Raw genomic sequence first — 22,160 nt, 5'->3', positions numbered from 1 at the left:
ACACACACACACACACACACACACACACACACACACACACAGGCACCCACTCCAATTACCCAAAAGACTAAGTAAAAAAATATTAGGTCACATTCTTATGGTTAATATGTGTACATATGCATCATTGTGATCTTCATAGTAGCCATGCAGAATGACTAAATGAGGTAAGCATTGGCATTTCTGTTTGAGAGTAGAGGAAACTAAGACTTGAATGGACTAAGTAACTTGCTTAACATTATCCAGGTCACTCCTGCGGGTCAAAGCTACAAAGCTACTTCTGGGGTCTGTGCTTTTTTCCACCATATGCTGCCTGCATCACCCCCGTTTTCTCTCTGTTATACCAGAATGCATTGATTCATTTTAATGCAATCTGCTCACTCTGTATTGCGATTTACTGTTTACTTGACTCTTTCCCTCACTATCTAGAGGGCAGGAATCTTATCACCTTCACTCCCTTTCACCCAAGCACCTAGCACTTATTTGTGTTATGAATGAATAATCGCCACCCATCAAGTTCTCTCCACACTGGGCTGGATATTAGAAACACACTGCTCATCATTAGAAGATCATGCTCTGAACTCATGAACTTCTCCTTAAATGTTTGAGGTGAGAACAGTGTGATTTCAACAGAAGCGTGAATCTCTAAAGAAAGCATCCACAGTTTCTGTGCCATTTCATTGACAGGTTTTATTTTAAATGTAGACATCCACAGAGGATAGGAACTGCAGTGTGTGCTGCTAGACTCAAGAGAGAAGTCTTGCTGACTCATGCAGATTGAGGTTTTGTCTCATTCCCAGGAATGCTTGGATTCCCAGAGGCAGTGAAGCTACACATTTTAGCAGAATTACCTCAGCAGTGTGGTGCATGACCATGAAATTCAAGTTTACCTACAAAGAAGATTTCATTGTCCTTCTGTCACTAGCCAAACACTTCACAGCCTAGACTCCTGGACTGCATAAAGGCCCATGCAAAAGTGTTTGTGCACATTTGTGTATGTGTGAGTGTGTGTGTATGCAGTGGGGGAGGACACTTATCTTTGCTCTCCAAAGGAATTTTGCCATGAGATACTAGATAGAAGGAAAATATTCATTGGGCCAGGCATGGTGGCTCATGCTTGTAATCCCAGAGGGGAGGCCAAGCTGGGCAGATCACTTGAGGTCAGGAGACCCGCCTAGCCAACAGGACACAACCCCATCTCCATTAAAAATACAAAAATTAGCTGGGCATCATGACACACCCCTGTAGTCCCAGCAACTATAATCACTTGAACTCAAGAGGTGGAGGTTGCAGTGAGCTGAGATCCACCATTGCACTCCAGCCTGGGCAACAGAGCCAGACTCCATCTCAAAAAAAAAAAAAAAAAGAAGGAAAATATTCATCGTAGTAAATATTTTCAAATGTAAGCAGTTGGGTGGGATTTGTGTGTGTGTGTGTGTGTGTGTGTGTGTGTGTGTGTGTGTGTGTTTCTTCTCCCGTTAGTTCATCAACGCTGGCCGCTTCTGCTTCCCCAGCCAAAGTCCAACCCCCTATCCTATGAGGTCCACTTTGAATAGTTCAAATGACCTGTTTTCCATCAAGCCCTTTCTAGACCCTTCCACAAGTAATTTTCCCTTCTTCTGAATCCCATAATGCCCCACTTATCACTAGCCTGACACTTTTTACTTTCAGTCTCTTAACATCATTACCTCCACATAGGCTTGTGTGCTTCCAGATCCTGGCATACAGTAAATGTGTGTTGGATTTAATGGACTAAATGCTTTTATCTGGATACTTGGCATTCTTCAGTTTACTGTAATTTCACACTTTTAGTCTGAGTGGCTACGATGTGTGAAGCTTCATGATTGGGCTTTGGGATGCAGCTGTGTGAGCAGACACTCTGGGCTCCATAGTTTATCAGTTGCTAAGCTCCAAGCAGAGGTAATAATTGCTCAGAAAGACCAGGAGTGTGAAAAAAGAAGAAAAAAAAGGTCTTAATTGCGCTACGTCTCAGCTTCATTATCTATAAAACCTGTCTGCGGGACAGTTGAGAAAATGGAAGATGAGGTACAGGAAGTTAGCACTTAGTACAATACCTGACACATAATGGTTGCCCCAGAGAAGTTTTTAATAGTAACAAAAACAATAATCGTCAGCAATACTTTATCAACACAGTACAGTCCTACTGAATTATGTGCAGAGATCACCAATTCTGCTACCAAGTCTTAAGGTGGGTGAAATCCAAACCAGCCGTTAACTCATTCTTCTATTACTGTTACCCTCTTTGTTTTAGGGCTGACAAATATTAGGAACGAGAGACCTGTATACACACTCTACTTAATCTTACAGGATATCTAGAGCTGTATCCTTGCAGTCAACCAGATCAGCAGCACTGAACCCAAACGTTTCTCTTGCCTACCTAACCCATGCAATTCCTACCCTCTCGGTCTTCTACTAGACGAATACTTTCCTAGCTTTCATGGTTATTACACATAAACAATCAGATGGAATCAAGAGTTATATTAGGAGAGCACGATATCCGCCCATGCCCTCTATTGTTGTACGTGCTCGCTAACTCTTTATTAAGTAAACCCATCTAGCAAGAGCACATGCGCTGATTCTCGTATGAGGTTCTTGACTGGAAGATTTTCATCCCATGTATACATATTTGAGACTGATTACCATTGTTTTAAAACTGTAGCATACTTATTTTTTCTCTATTAAGAAATTTCAGTTAGGCAATTTCTATCAGAAAGTTTTTAAGTTAAAATCTTAGCCAAATTCCTAGGGATTACATTTGGTCTGTTCTGACAGCGTGTCCTCTTTCCAAATCAAAGGATTAGGCTCAGGTTTTAAATTAAATGTAACTTACAAATAAGCATTCAAAAAATATTAATTAAAAGTATTAAGTCCCTGAATCTTTTACTGCCTGGAAAGAACTCCTAAGTCTTTTTGTAAGAAGGGGAGGAGGGGACATTAAAATGTCATCTTTTTGACCAAGCTGTTAAAGGTTTCCCAGGTATTCATCTGCAAGTTAACATGCGATTGAAGGAAAATATTTTATTTTAAAGGAGAAAAGATTTCACAGGTCGGCGTATGTCTTAAAAATGTAAAACAATCTTTTCTAAAGCATAGAGATGTAATCAGCCATTCTCTTTGACCCTACGTTAAGTTTCAAATTGCATTAGATGTTGATTACTTGTATTTCAGAGTGTATAGAAATACCCCAGCACCATTTCATTTTCTCCTTCTTTGTTATCAGAATGTAGTGTGTCCTGGTGTCCAGATTTTTACGGTTTTATCAAATAAGAGAGGAATGTAAATGGAATATTTGTCTGGTTTTGGTGAATACAATTATATCTGCTCTAGATAACACGGAAGAGGAAAAAAGCCCTCAGGTTTTGCGTCCAATGCATGAAGACTGTCTTCTCGTATTTGTCTTAAATGTGTTTCATAAAATAAGCTGAGCGTTTTCTGGTGGCTTGCCACAGTTCCATGCATTGCTCTCAAACAAAGGCCTTTCAGAGCCTGATGCTGTTTCCATCACACTAAGAAAATGTAGAGCAATGGTAGTGACTCCACCCGAAAATGGCATTCTTCACCTTAACATTTGATCTTTATGGTTTCCAGATTGGAGTGATTTGGGTAGCTGGATTCTGGAAAAGTCTCTAGCTGAAATGCTGGAGTATTAACCTGCTGCATCGAGTCCCTTTTGTTTCTTTTGGACAATGCTACTTGCCAGTTTTAACAACTACAGCAGATTTTACTATTCAAACAGAACCAGATGGGACTCCAGTTCAAAGAACATGTCAGAATTAAATATTTCTTTTTTAATTAGTTGCTCCTGATTTATGCAAAAAGAAGAATTCACGTGAGAGTGGGAGAATGTGCTATAAATCCAGACGTGACAGAGCCCATGTAAGCACTATCTCCTTTCATCTGCCAAAAAAGACGGAGGTCAGCCCTTGTGTGGGGCCTTCATTTTTCTTACTCATTTTCTTGTTGTTCTTTTGCTGTGACTGCAGCAGCAGTCAGGGAAGCCAGCCCTTCCACCGCCCCTGTGCTGTTGCAGCCTTATCTCGTGTTATTCTAACTGGCTGGATCAAGTCTTCTGGTAGGAAAATTCATCTGTTCATTCACTTGGGACTGTTTTACTATGAGCAAAGGTTTTATTTGTTTCCACCCAGGAAAATGCTCTCCTTTAATTTAACTATAGAAAAAGGCATTAATTCAGGCAATTAAGACTAAAAGAAAATTCGTGAGATTTTTTCCTGCCTTGCACTGTTCTTCTACTTGGGTATTTTTATTCTTTACCCGAATTTTAAAGTGTTTAATTGTTATCCTTTGCTCAAAATGTTTCACTGCTACCATTTTGTTTTTCGACAGCATGAATAAATTATTTGCAAAGTTTTGCTTTTCAGTGGCCAGTGCTAACTTTAAACTAATAGTCAACACAATCAGAAATCATTTCATATTCCTTATAATTATATAAAATAATGAATCTCCAAAAAGAAAAGCTATTGGATTTAATTATTATTACTGAGAAATTATAAACTATCTTTCTAATCATTATGGTTATAAAATATGAATTAGGGAATAGCATAGGTGTAGCAGCTCATACATGGGCCACCAGTCTTCTCTGGGGTATAAGTCCTGGGTCAAACACTGGTAAGTTATGTGACTCTGAGAAAGGTACATATCACTTTGTTCCTCTGTTTGTTTTTCCATAAAATGTCACTTGTATGATTGTTGTGAGAATTGAAAGAGACACTGTATATAAATTTAACCCTTCATAAAATGCCTAACACGTAGAGGTTGCACCATGAATTTCTGGTTATTAATGGCAATTTTAGCCTTATCCATCAGCATTTTTTCTAGGTAATACCACCATGGGGACACAACACAGAAAGAGATAGGGAGCTATGTCACTAACTCTAAAGCGACTGCATTCAGATTCGTAAAAGTCAGAAGTCCAGGATCCTAAGTTAATGAGCACAATGGTCAGGTACTGTGAGTTAAGCCCACAGAGCCTAGAATAGCATTGATGTTCACAGGCCCAGGCTCTGTCAAAAAACATGTGTTTTATCTAAGGAAATGAGACAATTGCTTAAAAATATTTTCTTTAGCTTGTAGTGTCAAGTGATGAATTAAACAGCTCTTTGAGTCATCAGAGATGCCCCAAAGAAAATCCGAGTCTCCCCCTCAAAAAATATTTTCCTGTTTTTAATCAGACCTCAGCTCTTTGTCCTCTATTTTTTCAGGCCCTTGTATTGACCTGCCTTGGGAGTGTTAAAAGCTGGTAAACGCTCCCTTGCCAATGCTAGCTCAATGGGCAGTATTTTATTGAGTAAGACAGATTTTCATTTTAGAAATGAGTCTTTCCACGTTATGACATTGCCAATATTGGTTGGTTATGTATTATTATAGAAAGCAGTGATATTCATTTCATGGCTGGAAGGCTGCATGCTGGTGTTTAACCAGCAGTTTGCAAAGATTTGCTACATGATTTGCTGCACATGCTGCTTTGTCCTCAAGTGATTCCTGGTAAAATGTGTGCTTCTCCTTGCTTCTCTTTGTCTGGGGAATGTGTTTCCTGTCATTATTAAGACAATACCATGGCCATATGGTGCATGTGGATGGTTCCTGTAGATATCTTACAACAAAGAGTAAGTTGGGAGCATGGTAGAACCCAATGCTGTGGGGAGGTGGGGGTTCACCACCCAGGAACTGCTACAACATCGCCCCTTCACCCCCAGAAGTGGTGAAGAAAACTGTTTTCTCCTACTCACACACTTTTCCCCACCCAAAAGGAAAGTCTTGGGGTTTCCTCTTCTGTATCTGCTAACAAGGTCTTCAAATTGTGAGTGGAGCACAGTGTGAAAGTAAGTTGTGGGTAGACTTTCCACCACCAGTGTTAGAATTTCATATCCATATTGGAAACAGGGTATTGTTTTGGGTCACATTTCTAATCATTATAGTGCCGATGGCGCTACATATTGTAACTTAGAAAGTGGCCACCAGCTGGGCTCAGTGGCTCGTGCCTGTAATCCCAGCACTTTGGGAGGCCAAGGCAGGCGGATCACTTGAGGTCAGGAGTTCAAGACCAGCCTGGCCAACATGATGAAACCCCGTCTCTACTAAAAAAAAAATACAAAAATTAGCTGGGTGTGATGGTGGGGGCCTACAATCCCAACTACTCTGAAAGCTGAGGCGGGAGAATCGCTTGTACCCGGGAGGTGGAAATTGCCATTAGCTGAGATCTCGCCATTGCACTCTAGCCGGGGGACAGAGTGAGACTCTGTCTCAAAAAAAAAAAAGAAAGAAAGAAAAGAAAAAGAAAGTGGCCACTAAAACTCAAAAGGAGTTTGATAAACTTCTGTAAAATAGTCTACACGCCATCAATAAATACCAGATGTTTATGTTTGTCACACACAGAGGGAAACATTCAACAATTTCAGTGAATGCATTTGATGTTCCATTCCATCCCTGCCCACAACCGTCATCACACCCCCTCACCATCACCCTTAATGCTAAACAGAAGTATATCCAACTCAGATGTGAAATCACATCCATCTTCTAATTAAAAATAAAGCAGCTGTGAAATAATGATATTCTTTCAAAATAAGAAAATGGTGATTAGAGCGGAGCTGATTGGGTTGAGGGAAGCAGGTTACTTAATTATGGTTATTGTGTGTCTGAATTTTTATGGAAAGAAAGGAAGTATTGTTTAGGACGATGAACCCTCCAAAACATAGAGGGGGGGCATTGTGTAGAAGTACTCTGGGTTGTGTCTTTGTCTTTCCAGCTGCTTGTCTTGGGTCGCCAGTCTTGCCTATTAGCACGTGACGTTGATGAGAACTTAGCATGTTTCAAAAAGCTAAGCCACCAAGACGATGGGTAGTGTTTGATTTGGAGTGGATTTTATGACTACTGATCATTTCAACTTCAAAACAACCAGAGCTCGTATTCTTTAGAGAGCAATACATTTTTTTTGACAAATAACGTCAATAGTGGTGAGGGAGACATAATAGGTTGCTTAGTGTTCATGATTTCATTCATTTATTTCTTCCTGCTTAACTCTGTGATTCCTGCTCCTCCTTGTCCCTGGAACAGTCTTTTCCTTTGTATCCACTCACAAGCTCCTACTGTTTATCCCTCGATAGCCATCTTGAGCATAGAAATCAGCTCCCCCCACCTCCAGTTCTCTGTTAAATTGTTTACCTTTTCCTTGATGCTGCATGATACCTGTCTGTACGGTAATCATGGGTTTGCGTTTTGTACACTCTTACTGCTCTTTATATCCTAACAACTTAATATAGAACTTAGCAGATAAGCAGTATTAAATGCCCACTGATAACGTCAATCCAGTTGAGTAAGATCCAATACCTAAATATTCACAGCCACTAAAAATTATGATGCAGAAAAAATAGTAGTGGCACTAGAACATCTATAAAACTCCATTATAAAGCCAGTTATCAGGCATAGAGGTAATATGACCTTATTTTTCAAAGTAAAAACATGCACACAAATATTCACATGTACTTTGCATGGGAAAATAATCTGCAAGGCTATGATTGGTAATTATTTCCTAATGATGGTCTTAGGGAGACTTAATTTTCTTCTATCATCTTTACTGCATTTTGTGAATTTTCAGTAGGCATTTATTACTTTTCTGCAGGGAAAAATATATGCTTTTCAAAGGAAATCCACACAACAATCTAGAAGGATGTACAGCAAAAACAGAATGATGAATTCAGTGATGGGGACATGAGCTATAAAGGGATTTAGCCTACTAGGCCAAAAAGAGGAAAAAGTCATTTCCAGTCAAAAAACAGACAGAGGTTGTTTTAGGGCAAAGGAACTTTGTATGTCAAGACATGCAGCTAGAAAAGGCTTATATTCTGTTACAAGCAACAAATATTATAATATGGCTGGGTGGTACAGTTGGAGAGAGAGAGGTGTAGCAGGAGAGGCTAAAAAGGTAGATTGAAGCCAATGTCATGACTAGCAGAGACAGCTACACCAGTGAGAAAGGCTTGTAAGGGAAGGAGAAAACTTTTCATCTACTCTTTTAGGTGTTGCAACTGGGGCCTGCAAATTAAACTGACAAAAGACAGATTAACACGAAAAAAAGGCATTAATATTTTAAATTTTACATGCACAAAAGCCTTACAGAAAAGAAATGAAAAACCAAAGAAATAGATTCAGATGCTTATACACCATTTTAACAATGGGTGATAAGTTGTGGATAAGTGACTTGAGAAAAGAAAGAGGGTTTGGGCTTCTAGGGCAGATAAGTTGTAGGAAAGTGACTAGGAGTTACATACACACACACACACACACACACACACACACATATATGGGAAACTAATGGAAAATAGGAGTTATTTTAGTAAGATGTGTTTATGCAAATTTTATCTCAGTCTCCACTGATAAATGTTGCTGTCTTCATCCTGGTAGAGTAGAGGGGGAAAATTTATGCCACCTTCCCAAAAGGAAATGTATCTCCTGCTTTCAGGCAGAGAAGGGAAGGGCATAGAATTCTTCTTGCATCTGTTGATTCTCGATTGCCTTCAACTCGAAATAATCTTCATGCCAAAGTGGCAAATTTTGGGGGTGGTGTCTTCCAGAACTCTTCAGATATGAACACCAAGGCATGAAGTCTTTCTAGGTCTCCTGACACAGACACCAGCAATGTGAGCAGTGATGCTTGTGAGGCAGGACTTTATCTGTCTCCCCTCAAACTCTCTCAGGCACTTGAGAGTCGAGGGCAGAAGATCCTTATTAGAGAATTCCCCTAAGGCATTAAGAGAAAGGACTTGTGGAAAGAACTTCCCTAGTCTTAGCAGTGAGGGTTGCACAGTGCTGGAGAGGCTGTATGTTGTTAGAGTTCTGGGTACTATCCGGTTTTAATTGCAGTGGTTCAAGCCCCAATCCTAACCACTTTGTCATCCATCCTTACTAAACCCACTGGCAATAATCTTAGGGAGAAAAATGAAATGAAATTTCAAGTATCCCTGTGTGGTAAATAAGAGAATCTGCAGAGTTTTAAAGCACAGCAGGAAACTATGCAATTACAAGAGGAGGTTGCCAATGCATTTCATTGCTGTTGAGAAAAAAAAAAAAATCATTCTTTTTTAATGAGTGATTCATGCATATGCTTTGGGTGCCTTTGTATCTTCGGCCTTGGACGTTTTCCTGTGTTGGATGCTAGTTAATTCCAGTCAATTGCGCCTTCCTCTGATGTCAGCTGTTCCTAATACCTAGGAATCTTCTGTTTGATCACCAGTTAACTTCTTTCCTACTTAGTAATTAAATCTTCCTCCAAAAACCAAAATTTAAAAAATAGGAAAAGGACAACCAGGGAATGAAGTTCTAGGGTTATTTCAAATCAGCCCAAGCTGAATACACACTCTTGGGAATTTAATCATTTCCACACTAAAGAGCCATCTGTAAGTTTGACAGGAAGAGTTTATTTAAATAGCTCTGCTTCATGCTTCCTTGGACTTCAAGATTTTAAGGACCCTTCAGCTTGAAAGTAGCTGTGGCATTGGGCATGACTTTAATGGACAGCCAGAAAAGCACTAAGTGTTCTGAGAGCATTTGAAAACAGTTAAAATTGTTCAGAGCAACCATTTTTAGAGTACCCATTAACTTTTAGATTGCAGCATTGTGAAATCAGAGAGTTTCTGCAGCAACTTAAAATCACCTATTTGTCTGGAATATAGTGAGATTTCGGGTTGTCAGATAACATAAATATAGAAAATCCATTTAAATTTGAATTTTATGTAAGCAATGAATCAGTTGTTAGTGTAACTACAGCCCAAATGTTGTATGGAACACACTTATACTAAAAAAAATTTGGTTTTGCCTGACATTCAAATTTAACTGATGTTTCGTACTTTTATTTGCTAAATCTGACAACCATCAATCACCTCCCCTTTTTGAAATGTGTACATGAGGGAGATAGGAAGTTTAAAACATTCATCAAAGTACCATGGTTCACTTTTGAAAAACAAATGCAAATTTTGGTAAACAAGTATAGGCACTTAATAAGAATATGTTGGTAAAATGTCTAATTGTTAAATTAAAATTATAAAATCTATTGTTATTATTCTAAAATATTAAATTCTTGTTCCTTTTTCTCTTAAATCTGGTGAAAGCACACAGAGCCTAGAGTTTATATCTTTAAAACTAGGGAAATGAAGTAAAGATTATTTTGCATTGAATGATAGCCCCATCCTTTCCAGATGAAATCTACTACTGCTACTTTCTATAACTTCAAATTGGCTACTATGTGCTGTTTTTCCTGGATGTAGACAACATGTTGACTTAACTACTCCAAGCACCTTCAGGAAAAAAGCAATTCATGAAAGACAATATGCCTGCATGAGGCAGGCTGTGCATAAAATGGAAATTCTTTAAGTGATCGTGGCCCATGGGCACTGGAGAATTAAATGAAATATTATATTCTGAAAACTGAGTTGTAATATGGCAACTAGAAAGCAAAATTCAGAAGTTGGGAGAGGGGTTGGGTTTTTTTATTTGTTTTGTTTTATTTTATTTTTATTTTATTTTTTGAGTCAGAGTTTCTCTCTGTCACCCAGGCTGGAGTGCAGTGGCGAGATCTCAGCTCACTGCAACCTCTGCCTCCCGGGTTCAGGAGATTCTACTGCCGCAGCCTCCCGAGTAGCTGGGATTACAGGCATGTGCCACTATGCTGGGCTTGTCAATGCTAGTAGTTGTAATGTGTAACTATTTTCTGTGTCCTTTAAAAAAAATTTGCCATATATTTGTGGGCTTTTTTTTAAGCTTATGTATAAAGCTGGGCATACAATTGATGGAGCAAATAATTTTATAGGAATAATCAAATGTATTAAAATAAATTGAAAATATCACTATTATATACAAAGTAGTAATGAGTTTTCTTTCAAGATTATTCTTAGTTATTAATGCTGGTAATAAGGAGAGTTAAAGAAAAGAAAAACCTATTCTACTGGAAACATCTAACACATATGAAATAAGGAATTATAGGAAGTCAGAGTGGAAAAGAGTCTTCCGAGTTATCTAATCCCACTCCTTCATTTTACAAATGAGGGCCCAGAAGCCTAAAGATGATGGCAGAGTCTGGACTAGAACGTGGAGTGCTTGCTGCTTAAATCCGTTCCTTCCCACTCACATCACAGCGCCCCAGGATGAAATCACAGACCCTCGAGGTTTCAGTCACCTTCTGGTCATCACTACTCTGATGCCTTCCAAGAGCCCCACCCCTCAGGATATGAGACAGGCTAGTGAGAGACGAAGGCAAGGCTGTCATGTTGAGGAGCTTTTCCACTGGAAACTTACCAGGAGAAGGTTGCAAGCCCAAGCAGTTGTTTCCTAGAGACATGAGTCTGCCCCACACGATGACTTGGAATCCACCTGCCTCTCAAGCTGAGCTGCAAGAAGAGAGGCCGCAGGAAGATGTGGGGAGGGAAGAAATCTAAAGCTGAAACAGAAATCTTTACCCTCTTCCTCTTTACTCCGTCCCAAGTTATAAATCTACGGCCCCTCTCCCAAACCACAACACCCTTAGAGCTTTCAAGTCAGTATCATTTCAGTCTGCATTTAATGTGGAAGGAGGTAGGATGCCAAAGACAGAGGGGAAACAGGATTATGTTAGACAGGAATTCAAGTCCAGGCCTCTCCATTATCCATTGTGTGAGTTTATCTTGTTTGTCTTGATTTTCTCTTTGCAAGATGACATATATGAATGTGCAGTTTGGGAAGTATGTTTAGTCTCTTAGAAAATGTAATGACATGATATTGAATCCAGTTTTCTCTTTTGCACCAGGGATCAAGCAATCCTGGTTGCAACAGTGAGAAAGGTCTTTTCCTGGCCTTCCTAACAATGGGAACCAACTTAGGGCCATGCTGTCTTTTGTTGACAAAAAGAGTCAAACTCTATAAAATATTTGAAAAGATTTATTCTGAGACAAATATGAGTGAGCAGTGGCTTGTGACACAGAACCTCAGGAGGTCCTGAGGACATGAACCCAAGGTGGTCTGGGTACAGCCTGGTTTTATATATTTTAGGGAGACATGAGACATCAATCAGATATATAGAAGATGTACATTGGTTTGGTCCAGAAGCGTGGGACATCTGAAAACAGGGACTCCCAAGTCATAGGTGGATTCAAAGATTTTCTCATTGGCAGTTGGTTGAAAGAGTTAAGTTACTGTCTAAAGACTTAGGAATGTCTGGGTTAAGATAACGTACTGGTAAAGACCAGATAGCAGGCTTCAGAGAGAATATGTTGTAGATGTTTCTTATCACGTGGAGCCCACCGGAAAAGATGCTTTGGGTTACTGTGCTGCAGGGATGGTGCACTGACCACGCTTGTACTTGTCTTGCAGGTAGACTTGGGCCTTCTGCGCTTCGTCACGGCTGTCGGGACACAGGGCGCCATTTCAAAAGAAACCAAGAAGAAATATTATGTCAAGACTTACAAGATCGACGTTAGCTCCAACGGGGAAGACTGGATCACCATAAAAGAAGGAAACAAACCTGTTGTAAGTTAGGCTGCCACCGTGGCAACCAATTTGTTCTTTTAAATGGATGATCAATTTTTACTTGTTTATTTGGTAGCTTTCTGTCTGGCCTGGTTTATTTTTGAATTGATTTGAAATGAAAAGTGCAATTAGAGGTTTAAATCTGACCAAGGGGTCTCACGTTCCCAGATCCAGAATCCGGGAGGAAATTATATGAATGTTTCCAAGAAAAGTCAATACAGGCCAAATTAAGTGTCAGACTCAAGAATTGCTGTAAGCCTCCCATGGGGACACAGATTCTGCGTGGGATAAACACTGTCCTCTTAGAACCTTAGGAATTTGGGGTTTTGTTGTTTTTTCCCCCCTCGATTTCTTCATCCTTTCATAGATTCTTTCTCTCTGTAATCGGCTAGTTGTAGAAAACATCTTTTCATCTATCTACTGTGGCTCACACACTAATTTACAAGTGCATTTGAGAACGCATGGAACCAAAGGTATTTCATTGTGTTCCCTCAGATCACACAAATAACACACTACCTCCGTAATGCTTTCAACCAAGGAGGCAGCACAGACCATACCGTGTCCCTGGGCACTCTGCCCTAGCTCATTTGGAACTGAGATGTTTTTCTCAGCCTGCCTGTTTATTTCAAGTTACACTTCCTCTGATTTTCTAATCAAAAGATTTCGGAGAATTCATACTCACCATCTCCCAGAAATTAAAAGCTTGCCCTGGAGGCTGAGCAAAACACAGGAAATTGATGAGGATAGGAGCAAAGATCCAGGTAGCTTGCAATGATGGGCTTGGGAAGAGGCCAATTAACCTGTCCTTGTCTCTTTTTTGAGCATTCATGTACTTGATTTTCTCCTTGTGGATCTGGAACTGAGAAAAGCCTCCTGGGTGTGAAGTGAGAAAACCTATTAATTCCCTTTGATTAGCAGTGAAACCCCCACTCTCAGACAGGGCAGGCAAGATGGAAGCAGCTACAGATAGACAGCTGTTCTGTAGGAGGAAAAGGCTATGGGCAGGCAAGTTCAAGGCCATTGTCTAGTCCCGGAGGACATGGAACCAGTTTGTCTGGGGTACGAGAACCTTCCTAGTCAACGCTTATGGAGATGAAGCGAGTAAATTTTGACCCCAAGTTTCATGACTGATTCTTGTTTGGGAATCAATTTCTGAAGACATACTTTAGGTTCAAGGAAATAAAAAATCACTGACTCTAATGATGCACCTACCAGCCAAAGAACCCAGAGAGAGCCGGGAGAGCTGACCTTAGACTGTCAGGCCGTTTCTTTTTAAAATAAGCGCTACTTCAGGAGCAGAAAACCAAACAATGCATGTTCTTACTTATAAGTGGGAGCTGAATGATGAGAACACATGGGTGCATTGCAGGGAACAACATACACTGGGACCTGTCGTTGGCGGGGTATGTGGGAGGATGGAGAGCATCAGGAAAAACAGCCAATGGATGCTGGGCTTAATACCAAGGTGATGGGATGATCTGTGCAGTAAACCACCTTGGCACACAGTTACCTGTTTAACAAACCTGTACATCCTGCACAGGTACCCTGAAACTTAAAGGTTGAAGAAAAAAAAAAAGAACAAAATAGAACTATGAGGTGAAAGGTCTAAAATAATGTTAAGTGATAAACCTAATTGGTATTTCATTATCTTTATGCTGGAATGAATGCAGATAAGAAGGATGACAGGAAATAGCAAGGTGACCATTTTTTGTTAAGGAAAAAAAAAACCATATGGGCTATTTCACCAACATGTTTTCTTCAACTGTTGTCCACTGGTTGTTTGCATGGCCCAGAAGAGGGGGGCTGTCGGAGAGCACTCACAGATTCCAGGGGTGTTTGACAGTGCATGCAGCTTGTCCTGGGAACCCCCGGCACACAGAAGGGCTTCAGAGGGAGAGGCAGAAGGAATAAGGAAGGAGTCGGCCGAGAGCTTGGCATCTGTTCTGAGCACTTTAGCTGAATCTAATGAAATCAGAATCTAATGAAATCAGAACATCCACCTAGAGCCTCATGACTGTTGCCCACCCCACCTTTCTCTGTACTTTAGGGGCTTTCATCCACTCCCGCCTACCCTCATTCCCACTTTGCTCCAGGAGTGCAGCTTTCGACCACCAACAACTCCAGCAACCCTCTTCATGTTGGAGAGAATGTGTATAAAACATGATTTTCAGCAAACAGAAAACTCCCTCAGTGGGAGTAAAATCACCTCCCCTCTGCCTGCGCCAGGGCACACAGCTCTCCTGCCAGACTTCTGGTCTCCCTCGGACAAGGACTCATTGCCCCCATAAAGAGAGCACCATCACTGCGGGCCCTCTTTCCCTGGCAGCTACCCGTTACTCTTTGTCACACAAAAATGCTCCCACACAGATTGATTTCCAGGGAGAGATGCTGATTTAGGGCAGAAATCAAAAGGCCATCACAGGCTGGGATAAATTAGGATATCAGATAGTCTCGAGAGAGAGATCAGACTAAAAACTGACTTAGTTAAACAAAAACAGAGACTGGGTCTTGCTCTGTCACCCATGCTGGAGTGCAGTGGTGCAATCATAACTCACTGCAGCCTTAAATTCCTGAGCTCAAGCCATCCTCCCAGCTAAATCTCCCAAGTAGCTGGGACCACAGGCATGCACCACCACCATGCCTGGCTAATATTTTTTTTTTTGGAGAGATGGAGTCTCACTATGTTGCCCAGGCTGGTCTCAAACTCCTGGCCTCAAGCAATCCTCCTGCCTCAGCCTCCTAAAGTTCTGGAATTACTGGCATGAGCGACCACACCCAGCCACAACCAACTCTGTAAAGCATTTGACCACCTTTAGTTGTGCAGGCCACTTAAATTCAGTAAAGTAAAAACACAAGCCCGACTTTCACAAGCACTTTCTCCCAGGTGGAAGTGCAGGACTTGAGAAACCATAGACCTCCTTCATGTCCTCACCTGGAAAGGTAGGAAGGAAGCTGCATGCCTCGAGTGAGCCCCGTGATGCTCCAATTATGCAGCCTAAAAGGAGGTGTCTGACCCAGCTGTGCTGAGAAGCATAGTGCTGAATGCACGAGGCACGGAACTGAGAAATGTCACCATCCCACGGGCTATTCCCAACCCAAAGCAGAAGTAAAATCCAGGAAAGGGGAGGCAGAGTATTCTGTGATGGTAAACTCTCTAGTCCTCAGAAATCTTACTGGAGAATGCTGCTGCAGCGCCCTGCCCAGGCAGAGTGGCCCCCACGAGTCCTTGTGGGAAACATCCATTTGTGCCTGGCAGGCATTACATTTGCAGTCACATGCCTCATCTTTCTTAGAACAAAATGACTCCATTTAAAACTAGAAGCAGAATCCCAGCACTTTGGGAGACGGAGGCCGGCGGATGACTTGAAGTAAGGAATTCAACACCAGCCTGACCAACCAAAATGGTGAAACCCCATCTCTACTAAAAATACAAAAATTAGCTGGGCGTGGCGGTGGGCACCTGTAATCCCAGCTACTCAGGAGGCTGAGGCAGGAGAATTGCTTGAACCCGGGAGGCGGAGGCCGCAGTGAGCTGAGATCGCACCGCTGCACTCCAGCCTGGCTGACAGAGCAAGACTCCATCTTAAATAAATAAATAAATAAATAAACAAATAAATCTTGAAGCACAAGCCCTGGAAAAGCTGATTTTTAGTTAAAAATAATTTATAACTCAGTTTTGACTTTGACCACTAAAACATAATTTTACCAATAATCAAAAAAGAATTAAAGTCACACATTAGTGTGAGGGACAAGATCTTCCATCAAGGAATGAAGTCAAAGGGGAGAACGCTATTTGACCTAGTACTGTAGCTGCAAACACAACCTAGAATTTCAAAAAGCCAGGCCCTATACTTTACTTAAAAAGCATCCCTTCTGGGGATTCTTGGGAAAGTCAAACAGTGAGAGTTCCCATGACACGTCTACAGTATTATTTTGGTCCTCTGGTAAAGTTAATAGTTTCACACTTTTTAGATAATAGCATGCATTATTTAATCAATATTATCCATATAATAGTGCTTTTAAAGACTCTAGCCTCTCAGAAAATTGAATCGATGATTAGGACAGTATTCTATATTAGACGTCATTCTGATTGCTAATTGAAAAAATTAACATGTCACGTTATTAACGCCATCTCATCCTTGATCGACAATGCTGAAATTGTAAATAATTTTTACAACCATTTGTGAGAACACATTTTTGGATTTAAATCCAAAACCTCTGCTAAAGAAAGGCACTTTTTTTCCCCATACAGCTCTTTCAGGGAAACACCAACCCCACAGATGTTGTGGTTGCAGTATTCCCTAAACCACTGATAACTCGATTTGTCCGACTCAAGCCTGCAACTTGGGAAACTGGCATATCTATGAGATTTGAAGTATATGGTTGCAAGATAACAGGTAAGCTGTGGAAGATTGAAGACTGAATCTTCTAAGTCGAAGATTGTCTTGTTTTGATTTATGCAAACCTTTAAATACAGGGTGAATAAGTTTGTAAATGCAATCATTTTTATTTGATAAATAAAAGCATCTACTTTGGATTTAGACAAATCCGAGCTCAAATCCTGCCTTACTACTCACTAGCAGATTTTTTTGGTCAATATACTTACCTTTTAAAGCCTTAGTTATCTCACCTGGGAAATAGTCATAATAATTTATGCCATACAGCCTAGTTGTGATGATGCATTATTAATAGATAATGGATATAAAGCATGTAGCACAGCCTGGCATGTGGTAGGTGCTTGTTTACTGGTACCTTTTCCACTAGACTGTAAGCTCCATGAAGGCAAGCATCATGCCTTTCATCTCTGCTTCCTGGATACTGACTACTACTTAGTAGATTTACAATAAGTAACTGTTGCATGAAAGATTCTCCAGCAGTTTTATTTATTTCTTTGTTTCTTTACTTTGAGACAGGGTCTTGCTCTGTCACTCAGGCTGCAGTGCAGTGGCATGATCATAGCTCACTGCACCCTCAACCTTCCAGGTTCAAGTGATCCTCCTACTTCAGCCTCTTGAATACATGTGGGACAACATGAGGGCACCAGTGTAGACAACTAATTGTAACCCCTGTGTTTCTTGGGCTGGTCTCAAACTCCTGGGCTCAAGCTATCCTCCCACCTCAGTCTCCCAAAGTGCTGGTATTACAGGTGTGAGCTACTGCCCCTGGCCAGCTTTATCTTTTTATTTGTTTTTCTTTCTTTTTTTTTTTTTTTTTTTTGAGACCGAGTCTTGCTCTGTCACCCAGGTTGGAGTGGAGTGACATGGTCTTAGCTCATGGCAACCTCCACCTCCCAGGTTCCAGCAATTCTCCTGCTTCAGCCTCCTGAGTAGCTGGTACTACTATAGGAGCGCACCACCACACCTGGCTAATTTTTGTATTTTTAATAGAGATAGGTTTTCACCATGTTGGCCAGGCTGGTCTTGAACTCCTGACCTCAGGTGATACGTGCGCCTCAGCCTCCCCAAAGTGCTGGGATTACAGGCGTGAGCCACCTCGCCCGGCCCGTCCATTTATTTTCTTGCATGACTATGTTATATTCTGCAGTATATAGCAGTCATATTAGAATTCCTTTCCATCTTAGTAAATACATTACCAAACTTTCATTGCAACAACCACCACCAACAAAAAACCAGTACAATGTGATCTTCATAGTAAGCTTGAAAGTTCAAAGACAGAATCAGTTGACCCGCTCACTAAAAAGTAATTAAAAGCAAGCAATATCTAAAAGTCTTTGAACTACCTTTTAATATTATGTTATATATGTATTTAGGGTATTTAATTTTTTATTCAATTTTTCTGTTTATCCTGTTTAGTTAATTATTTTTAGAGGAGAATAATACTGACTTTGGAAGGAAAAAAATCACTTTGGCAACGTTCCATGAAATTACAAGCAATTTTGAGAAGAGCTAATGAACAGGAAAAACTACACTTGTTTATGGTAGAGTTCAGCTTGGAAAGTAAAAACCAACATCTGATTTTTTAATGAAAAATTTATTTATTTCCATCCCACAGACAGACTTGTTTATTATTTTAGGACCTAAGATTTAGAAAGTTCAAGGCCTTAGAGGCAGGAATTGGGTGGAGAGGGGTTTGAAAGAAGAAAGGACATTGAAAAGTTAGATATAACCTTGGCTTTATTTTTGATTAGCAGTTAGATGACAGAAAGTTCTAGGTCATTTTCAGAGCATTACAAATTTGTGCTGTTATTCATAAATTTGTAGAAACAAGGCCATTTGAGGTTTGGGTGGAAATTTCTGGCCCATTTCTTCAACCTTATCTCATGTCATTGTATTTAAAAAAATGAGGTAAACTTCATAAAGACTCCAAACATGTTAGTCAAAATTCTGAATTTCCAGGCTGTTAGAGATTTATGTCACATCCTTTTAGTTGAATACAATTTTTTTAATACCTAAACTGTCCTTTTTAGTTTTCACAAGGATTTCCCTGAGAGGTGATGCTAGGAATGTGAGCAAAGAAGGTAAATAATTTGTTCAATTTTTAAAAATAGTTAAATGATCTAGTTATGTAAACTTAGATGTCTAAAATAGCATATCCTAATATTTTCATACATAATTAAGTAGCTATTTTTCAAATAAGGTGCTTCCTTTCAGTTCCTAGTGCTAGTCTCTTAATCATGGTCTCCACTATACTTTTAAATATTTTCTCTCTAGTAAAATGGCTCTAGTCTCCAAATAATTGCCACAAGCAGATTTTTGGAGAGGCTAACACCTTACGATAGTCACATGGACAGAAGGTAGGCAGACATATCCAGGCTTGACTGTGGACTGTCCACTTAGTGTATGCATGACCGACCATGAGTAAGACATTGAGACTCACTCTGATCTCCGCTTTCTGGTCTGTGAGGTTCACCTTAATGCAACTATAATGGGGAGTAAATGAAAGAAAATTTGGAACACCCCTGGCTTAAAGTAAGTGCTCACTAAATGGTACCCATTAGACTAAAATAGTACATGGCACTCAATATATTGAACCTAGCATATGCCCCAGCAAGAAGAGCCTCTAATAAGACAGTAATTTCAAGTTTTTCTTCTTGATTACCAGAAGCAGATAATTTTCATTTTCTTGAGGCTACGGTCCCCTTGAGTGGAGATTAATGAAAGAAGGACTACAGTATCCCTGCTGGACTAGATGGTCCAGGAGAGCAGGGGACCTGTTTGCCTCATTTTCTGTTGTATCCTGTATGCCTGGAACATAACAAATGCTTGGTGGTTACTTTTGAATCAAAGAAGTGCAGTTCTATCCACACCTTCTGAGAAACAAGTGGCTGGACCTCAAATTTTCACCCTGTTGAGTACTCATAATTCAATCTGGATTTTGTTTAAGCCTACCTAATTAAAAGTTACTGCTTGAACATATTACTTGGCTTCCAAAACCACTAGAGCCCCAAGTTTTACCCTAATTTTTTGATTCAGAAATTATTTTTTAGAAATATAGTAATCCTGGGCTGGACGCGGTGGCTCACGCCTGTAATCCCAGCACTTTGGGAGGCCGAGGCGGGCGGATCACGAGGTCAGGAGATCGAGACCATCCTGGCTAACACAGTGAAACCCCATCTCTACTAAAAATACAAAAAATTAGCCAGGTGTGGTGGCATGCACTTATAGTCCCAGCTACTCGGGAGGCTGAGGTGGGAGAATGGCGTGAACCCAGGAGGCGGAGCTTGCAGTGAGCTGAGATTGTGCCACTGGCCACTGCACTCCAGCCTGGGCAACAGAGCAAGACTCCATCTCAAAAAAAAAAAGAGAAAAGAAATATAGTAATCCTGGAAAATTCAGAGTTTGTCACCGTATAGAGATATAAAGAAAATAAGATTGGAACAAACCATTCTGCTTTATAGGTGATTGATGAAGGGCATTTTCATTATTTTGACAAAGTAGGCTTCATCATTTTGGCAAAGTAGGCTTCATCATTTTGGCAGAGATGGAAATCACATGGGACGATGGCTGATTAACACACTCTGAACTCTGCTATCTTCTGTTATTAACCAGAGTCTGTTACCCAGTGCTTCAACACATATTCATGTGCTCCTAAGTCAATCAGAATTCACAATGATGATCTCAGACACCATAATATCCAGAGGTACTTTCTGAGTCATTAAGGAAAGATTAAATTATGCTCATTCAGGGTCTCCCATCGAATGCAGTTATTACTTTCTCATTCTTTGGAAACTGGTTAACTGGATATTTGATTTACCAGTATACCTCAGTTTTTCCATTAAAGCTGAGTACAGAGATTTACTGTAAAATAATATCACTGAAAATAACCACCTCAATCCTCCATTACAAAACTCATTTCTCCCTTCCATCCTGAAGTGGTCTTAAGCTTTCCAAACAAGGTTGCCAAGTGAAATACAAAATGTCCAGTTAAATTTGATGCAGACAAACAAGACATAATTTTTCAGAATAAGTATGTCCCATGCAATATTTGAGACATACGTATACCAAAAAATTATTCATTATTTCTCTGAATTCTAATTTCACTGGGCATCTTGTTTCTTGTTTTGTTGTTTGTTTGCTAAATCTGGCAACACTATTTCCGAACGGTTTGACCTGTACCAGCCTGCTATGAAGGGACAGAGTTAAACACTAGCATCTCATTCAAACCTTGAATTAATTGTTAATGTAATTTTTCTGCAAATTATTGTTAAAAGTGAGTCACATAGTTTTCAGTCAAAGGTAAATGAAGTTGCCTCTTCATTTTTTTTTTTTTTGTAATGAGGCAGCTATATGGAAGGAATAAGTCTCACTTTGCACCATGCATATGTTGGCTAAATGGGGACAGGGCATCACTAAGTCTGTGAATACAGAAACTATGCCCCAGCCGAGTCTGCATTAGAAAAAGGGCATTAATCTGGTGACGGATCTGCTTCCCTTACAGTATTCAAGTTAATTATGTTTTCCTCCAAATGGTAACATCTGGTCCCCATTACCAGCTAAACATTGCCTTTCTAAAAGCTTGTTTGGAAGCAGGCAGGTATGAACACCGTGGCCAAAAAATGGCACTCTATTTTTAACACTATAGTTTCATAGTCCCTTAGTAAAATTGTTTTTGTAAATCTTTTTTTAATCCCGACTGAGTATATTCTTGGTTTCCAGATCCCAGCCTGGAGCAAATACTGTGGTTAAGTTACAGGAAAGCGCACTTGAGAAAATGACAGCTGCCTTTTATTGTATTAAGTTGATTCATTCAACAAATATTTGTTGAGCAAATACTATGTATAAAACAGGACATAAAGAGTCATAGAAAACAGAAAAATATGACTTAGTTCATGTCCTCAAAGAAGTTAAAATCTGGGGAGGCAGAAAGCAGCATTCCAAACAACTAAATGTGCTCATCAGCATTTGAGGGCTGGGTATGGTGGCTCAAGCCTGTGACCCCAGCACTTTGGGAGGCCAAAGTGGTAAGATCTCTTGAGCCCAGTAGTTTGAGAACAGCCTGGGAAACATAGCGAGACCAAAAAAAAAAAAAAAAAAAATTAGCCAATCATGGTAGCATCCGCATGTAGTCCTAGCTACTCAGGAGACTGAGGTGGAAGGATTGCTTGAGGCCAAGAGTTCAAGGCTGCAGTGAGCCATGATCATACCAATCCACTCCAGCCTGTGTGACAGAGT

The 22,160-nt window shown here is 40.2% G+C and overlaps 1 protein-coding gene across 8 annotated transcripts in view; it reads left to right on the top strand.

Moving 5' to 3' along the window:
• The window catches only part of NRP1 (neuropilin 1), a 159,137-nt gene that overhangs the window by 97,194 nt on the left and 39,783 nt on the right, over nt 1–22,160 (top strand). For all 8 annotated transcript variants that reach the window (NM_001131549.1, XM_009245254.4, XM_063727044.1 and 5 more), the window contains 2 exon segments: nt 12,373–12,528; nt 16,781–16,925. In NM_001131549.1, coding sequence (NP_001125021.1) covers nt 12,373–12,528; nt 16,781–16,925 — 301 coding nt within the window.

This window comes from Pongo abelii, chromosome 8 (assembly GCF_028885655.2).
Source record: "Pongo abelii isolate AG06213 chromosome 8, NHGRI_mPonAbe1-v2.0_pri, whole genome shotgun sequence".
Lineage (NCBI taxonomy): Eukaryota > Metazoa > Chordata > Mammalia > Primates > Hominidae > Pongo > Pongo abelii.
This window is presented reverse-complemented; position numbering and strand designations above follow the sequence as displayed.